Source organism: Lissotriton helveticus, chromosome 7 (genome assembly GCF_964261635.1).
Source record: "Lissotriton helveticus chromosome 7, aLisHel1.1, whole genome shotgun sequence".
NCBI classification, from domain to species: domain Eukaryota; kingdom Metazoa; phylum Chordata; class Amphibia; order Caudata; family Salamandridae; genus Lissotriton; species Lissotriton helveticus.
Window position 1 is genome coordinate 109,181,869 of NC_136068.1, and position 6,000 is coordinate 109,187,868.

Genomic DNA, 6,000 nt, shown 5'->3' on the forward strand with positions numbered 1-6,000 from the left:
CAGAATGTGCAGTTGCAATGTCCAACCCCTTACCTTTGATGTAGCCATCGGGGGTCGTTTCACGATAGGCACTGCCCCTGTGCTTTTTGCCTACACTGTGTCTAAAGCACAAACACATACGTCGGAATTTCCTAGTTAATGCATGCATTATAAACAAAACGTGTCGGAATTAGCAAGGACTGCCTCCTTCTGTTTCCGACTTGTTCTGTCAATTTCGAGGTTTATGGTTGGGGCCAATGAATCCAGCGATAGGCCCTAAATTTCATTATTAATTCAATGACCTGCCATGAGTCAGAAAATGTTTGAGTACACAGTGTGGTGCACGCGTGACACCCAGTGGCCAGTTGGTGTATGACAGGTAGTGACTGGATTAGGAAACTAACATTCTCCTAAATTAAAACAACCCTCGTGCTGTGTATCGGGTGATGTGACGTGGCTCGTTTTCTAAGCTTCAGAAACTGGGGGAGACTCTTTAGTTAATTTCGCGACCCGTATGAAGTCATTTCTGTATTGTTTAATACCTTTGTTTTGGTTGCTTTGCTCTCATGCCCGCCCTCATCCCATCCCATTTTTTTATTTATTTTTTGTTTTATATGGCTGTTGATTTCTTTCAGTTGATTTCATTGGTGGATTTGACCCATTTCCCATGTACCATGTCAATGAAAAACACAACAACCTGTTGTTCAAGCAGACATACCTGTAAGTATCTCAACCCACAGGGCCGTGGTATTGGGTGTAGTAGTAGTAGTTTTAGGGCGCGTGAGCCAATGCACCGTAGAGCAGTAGATCTGCACTAATACCTTATGTGTTGCAGTTGCATTAATCAGAAAACGTAGTCTGTGAGTTGGGCCTTATTAGCTTTCAGCATTCGAATCTGTATATCTACTTCCCTTTCTCTCATCTATCAGTAACCAAACCTTCGCATTTTTTGGTTGTCACTCATTACTTTTTATTTTTACATCTATCATGTATTATTTGCACAGTGCATTAGCTTTCGCTTCCTGTTACTTGCGTCCCCTAGCATCGTAACCTATTTATAGTCTTTTCACCCTCTTGATTCCTCACTTCCAGTCACTTCTTATTTTCAGTCCTTTTCTCACCAGGCACCACCTCTGTTTGTTTCCGCCCTTGTCTCTCCCTCGCGCCACTTTCCCCTATTTCTCTTGAATTCTTTCTGTCACTTTCCTACTTGGCTTCCTACTTTTTCCCACTTTGACACATTCAAGACGCTGCCTCTCTTCACACTCGGTCACACACCCCCACATTGTTTTGCCCTCTCATTCCATCCCTCTATTTATTCATCTTTTATTTCCCTACTATTATTATGAAAAGAAAACCAGACTCCGTGGGCTTCGCAGTGGTGTGTATCCGTACCTAGATTGTTGCAAGCAGGTTTAGAGACAGATTATCGAGGATCAATTTATTGATCAACAATTTCGAGGACTAAAACAACGCCAGGCATGTTTAGATTTGCTACACCAGGGGCGGCCTAAGGCATGTTCAAGCTGTGCACCTGCACAGGGCCGCCAAACCCCAGGGGCCGCCACGCCAATATATATCCTTAATGTAATAATCCTCTGAGGATGGATACATATTTGCGTATGGCCCCTGACAGGGATTTGGCAGCCTCCGGCTCTGTTCCACTTCCAAACACCCTGACCCCCCCCCTCTTCACTGGCCTCTGCACCTGCATTCCTCCGGGGGCCCCCTACCTACGCTCCCTGCCCAGGACCGCCATGAGCCTAGAGCCGCCCCTGGCTACACCTAACTCCACATCCAGGCACCTTGATGATATACGCATCTCATCAAGGTAGGTAGATGTTGTGGTAAGATTAGTAAATCCATACATACCTATAGGCACTTACCTCCTCAAAAGTTTGGTTTTCGATATTTTGGCCACGATATTATGGCCACTTGATGTTCCATCCTCGTTACTGCGTAAACAAAGGTGCAAGAGGAGATTTTATGTCAGGGAGGAAGAAAAGATGAAACACCAGCACTAGTTCAGTATCACCACCATGCAAGAACTTCACAGATAAAATAAGAAAGTCGTGCTTTACACTGAGATTGAGTTGAACATGGCTCATCAGGAATCAGTGGTACCCTTATCACAAATTGTACAAATCGGTCAGAATTTAGATTATGCACTCAGTAGTGTAGACCCAGTGTAAGCTTGTTTCGCATGTGACCTTGCAGGAGTCCAATAGCAACGCTACACTTTAACCTTGAACTCCAAACTGCTTCGAGGCACCTCGAAGGAGCCATTATCATGGCTTTAAAATGGTGGGCCCTGCAGGAGATCACTGATGGGGGTCTATTCTGACCTTCCCGGCTAAGAATGATTTGAGTTCAGCCTTGAGTGTGTGCCTAGTAGGGCCTTCCTGACAGAGAGGGACAGGGAGTTCAAAGGCCTAGGGGTAGATCCACAGAACGCATGTCTCGGAGTCCTATTTTCATAGGCTTTGCACATTCTTTCACATTCCTATCTTACTTCTGGGCAAGTAGGCAACTCCAGAGATAGACATGTTTCAGTCGAATATAATTTGGCATGTCGTTTGCCTGTCCGCTTGCTCTCTCTCACTCTTCAGTGTATCTCACATTTCTATTTCTCCATATGTTCATGTCCACTTCTTTTTTTACCTGTCATTATCTTCCTCTTTTTTGTGTCCCTTTCTGGTAAACTGATTTTCTTGCTCATTGGTTCTTTTTCTCCCTCTCTCTGGCCTTTCCCCATATTTTGTTGCCTTACTGTCTCTCTTTCTCTCTCTTTATTTGCTTCTCTCTCTCTCTCTCTCCCAGTATTTATCTCTCTCTCGCCCTTTCTTGCCTTGCTTTCTAGCCATCTTCCCCACTCTCTCCGCTTATCTCAATCTTGCGCTCCTGCCACTTCTTTTCCTAATTGTCCTCCAGTGTCTGCTTTTTTACCTTCTCTCCCTCTATCTCCCCGTCTTTCTCGCTCCCCTTCTCTCACACCCTCCCACCATTTCTTATGCTTTTCCACCCACGTCTCTCTTTCTCTTTCATTCTCCCCTCACTTTTCTTTAATTCTCTCTCTGTCTCCCTTTCGATGTTTGTGCACTCTCTATTCTTTAATTCTTTGTTTTGCACACTTTCATATTCTCCAGTTCCACACATTTCTACCTAAAACACTCTTTATTGCTATGTCTGACGCTTTCCCTCTCTCTGCTGAGTCTGTTGTGTCTTTCCTCCATACTAATAGTTAGTCAAATATTACTTGCTCCATTGCATCCCTTTGTTTGTTTGTGCCTTAAAGTCGATTATGATCTAATGAAGCCTCTTTGTGAAGGTCTGTCCTTTTGGCCTGAGCTCAGAACCAATTTACTTTGAATTACCTTGTGACACTCATTAGCTTAATTAACATACATGCACAGTCCATTCCACTTCTGCACCCATCTGGGTCAGAACAGTTAATACGTAATTAACAATAAGGCCCATTCACGGTGACCTATGGAAATTTCGCAAGCGTGGGAGAGGGAACTGGGCCCACCAGAGAGTGAAGATCTTTCAGGATGCTTTTAGGCTTGTCTGCAGCGTGAACTGTTCTCTAGACTGCCTTTTGCACACAATTGCTGCATTTAAGCTAGTTCGGCATGCACCTGTTGTGTTTAGTGTTATGACACATGTTGGCCAGTGACCTTATTCAGTCTCCAAAACATGCTGTGTAGTAGGCACCTAGAAGTACTTCAAGGCTCTTTAACGTGCAGTTCCAAGAGAACAGTTCTTCCTGCTAAGAACTGGTTGTGTTTATTAGAGACCATTCTTTTATACAAGTGCTGCGACCATGATACATTAATAAGACTCCGTGTTGACCCCACACGGACGTCACTCTTACGGAGTCAGAATCATGCACCGACTGAGGAGCGCCCACCCACCCAGTGAGCAACTCACACAACATGGCGGCCACATTCCACACCCATCACAGAGGTAGCATTCAGAAAAGTAAAATTTGCACCAGATAGAGGATTGAGTATTACGCCCCTCACAATCCCTCATTAATGGAGTCAGACCTCAGATTAGTCGCTCTACACCTTTCCCTTTATTGCGCAGTCAGACATGACATCTCCAACACTCTATTGATTCCTAATTGGTCCTGGGGAACAGCCATTTTGATTTTATGTGTGGTTGTGGATTCCTAACTTACTTGACATTCTCTCTCTCTTCCCTCGACCTTCAACCCTGCAGGCCTGCGTAAATGAAACCCATCCCTGCTTGAGACGAGTGCCCTTCATGCATCCATTGGAGAAGCACATCTCACCGTTGACTATGTTCGTCTCAAGTGAAGTCAACAAAGCAGCGTAAAGAAAATGTAAGAAATTCAAGAGAGATACACCTCATTTATGGACCACAGGAATGGGCCTGTGAAGAGGACAGGCACTACTTTGATCAATTGACAGACATGGGCACGGAATATAACACCCACCATGACCAAATGATTGAGGCATTGCCAGGGGAAATTGCAGCTATCTGACTGTCACTCTTACTCATCACCTGAGAACCTCCGTCCACATGGATACTAGTCGGACACAAGATTGTGGTACAGAAGACAAACACAATGGAAATTCTTTCAATGGCTTTAAAGACATTCAAAGCTCACTCCTTCATTTTCACCATCTTGTCTTGTACCTCTGTAGACTAAGCTGGTGCACATGGGACCATTGTCCATGATGGTCAAGGGGCCAACATCATTGTCCTGCTGACGTCACTCCTTGCCTCACCCTCTGGAGCTGGCCTATTTGGAGCTATGGGGGACCAGGGCACCCACTCAAGCCCTAACCCAAGTGGACTCATGGCACGGGGGAAGTTCTAAAAGCACAATTTGGTTCTCGCGCGGTATGTGCCATGGCAGAGAACCTCCATTGTCCATCAGTAGTTGTAGTCACTCCTATATCATATCCAACTTTGGGCACCCTTTCACACAGACTATTTCATTACAAAAAAGTAAAAGGTTGGATCCACAGTGTTAAAAAAAAATGTACAGTTTTTTAAATGTTCATGTCACAGCTTAACACTTCATTCATGTTTTCTTGTTTGATTTGTCATCTGATCTTGGATGCTATGTTTGAAACCTCAGAGATTTGAAATGCCTGTGTATTGGGTTCGATGGACTACCCGACTCACGCCAGGACATGCAGAGGTGATGTTGAAAGCTTCTGTCTTTGACACGCGATAATGCGGGGCTTTGAGCCTCAGAAGCGGGACTATCCAGTAGCCAAGAAATGGACCATGAATCTCCACGAGCCACCCATCACAGCATGGGTAGCCTTCCACAGAGTTTGAGAGCTGAAGATACTGGATTATGGAAAGATGGCACTGTGACACTGAAGCCTAATCACAGCCTTGTAGGTATGCCAGATCTCTGAATACCAATGTGAGGGTTAAGGGGTGGGCATAAAACTCCCAGTGACAAGTGAGTCACTTGGGAATAGGTGGGGACTTGTTTTAAATCACATAATTTCTGTCAGTGATGACAACCAATGAACTAACACATTCATGCAAAAGAGTCTTTACTAAAGCACATTACAAGATGATAGACATAGACGAAAGACTATAACATTTCTGCCACTTCTAAAGGAAACTCAGTAGTTCATCTTCGTTTGGAAAGTGCTAGTGGTAATTATTTAACCAGCCTAGTAATGATCAACATTCTAATAAAAAAGATTTTTTGGAAGTATTGTATTTGAAAGTTGTTATTTTTTAATGTTTGCTTTGTTATTTTGATCTAACTTTGTCCAGAAATCTCCATCTTTTTGTTTGATGTACGTGAAAATTTATTTTACACAGGGCTATGCAGTCTACTCACCAGTGATATCATAGAGTAAGTATAATGCATAATGAATGCCCAGGCAAATCAATGTATCTGTGGAATGCTCAAATCACTAAAGAATTGAAGTGCATGTAAGAACATTCCTTTTGGGGACTGCCTGAGAGCCAACAACCCAACAGGAAACGTGGCCCACGAAATTGGAAGGGATGAAAGAA

At 43.9% G+C, this 6,000-nt stretch overlaps 1 protein-coding gene across 1 annotated transcript in view; it reads left to right on the forward strand.

The window, feature by feature from the left end:
* Positions 1–5,689, forward strand: part of NKAIN4 (sodium/potassium transporting ATPase interacting 4) — a 190,191-nt gene extending 184,502 nt beyond the window's left edge. Inside the window, exons 6-7 of the mRNA XM_078650428.1 lie at positions 615–699; positions 4,204–5,689. Coding sequence (XP_078506554.1) covers positions 615–699; positions 4,204–4,213 — 95 coding nt within the window. The 3' untranslated portion in view covers positions 4,214–5,689. The remainder of the gene's footprint in view (positions 1–614; positions 700–4,203) is intronic.
* Positions 5,690–6,000: the final 311 nt, after the last annotated feature.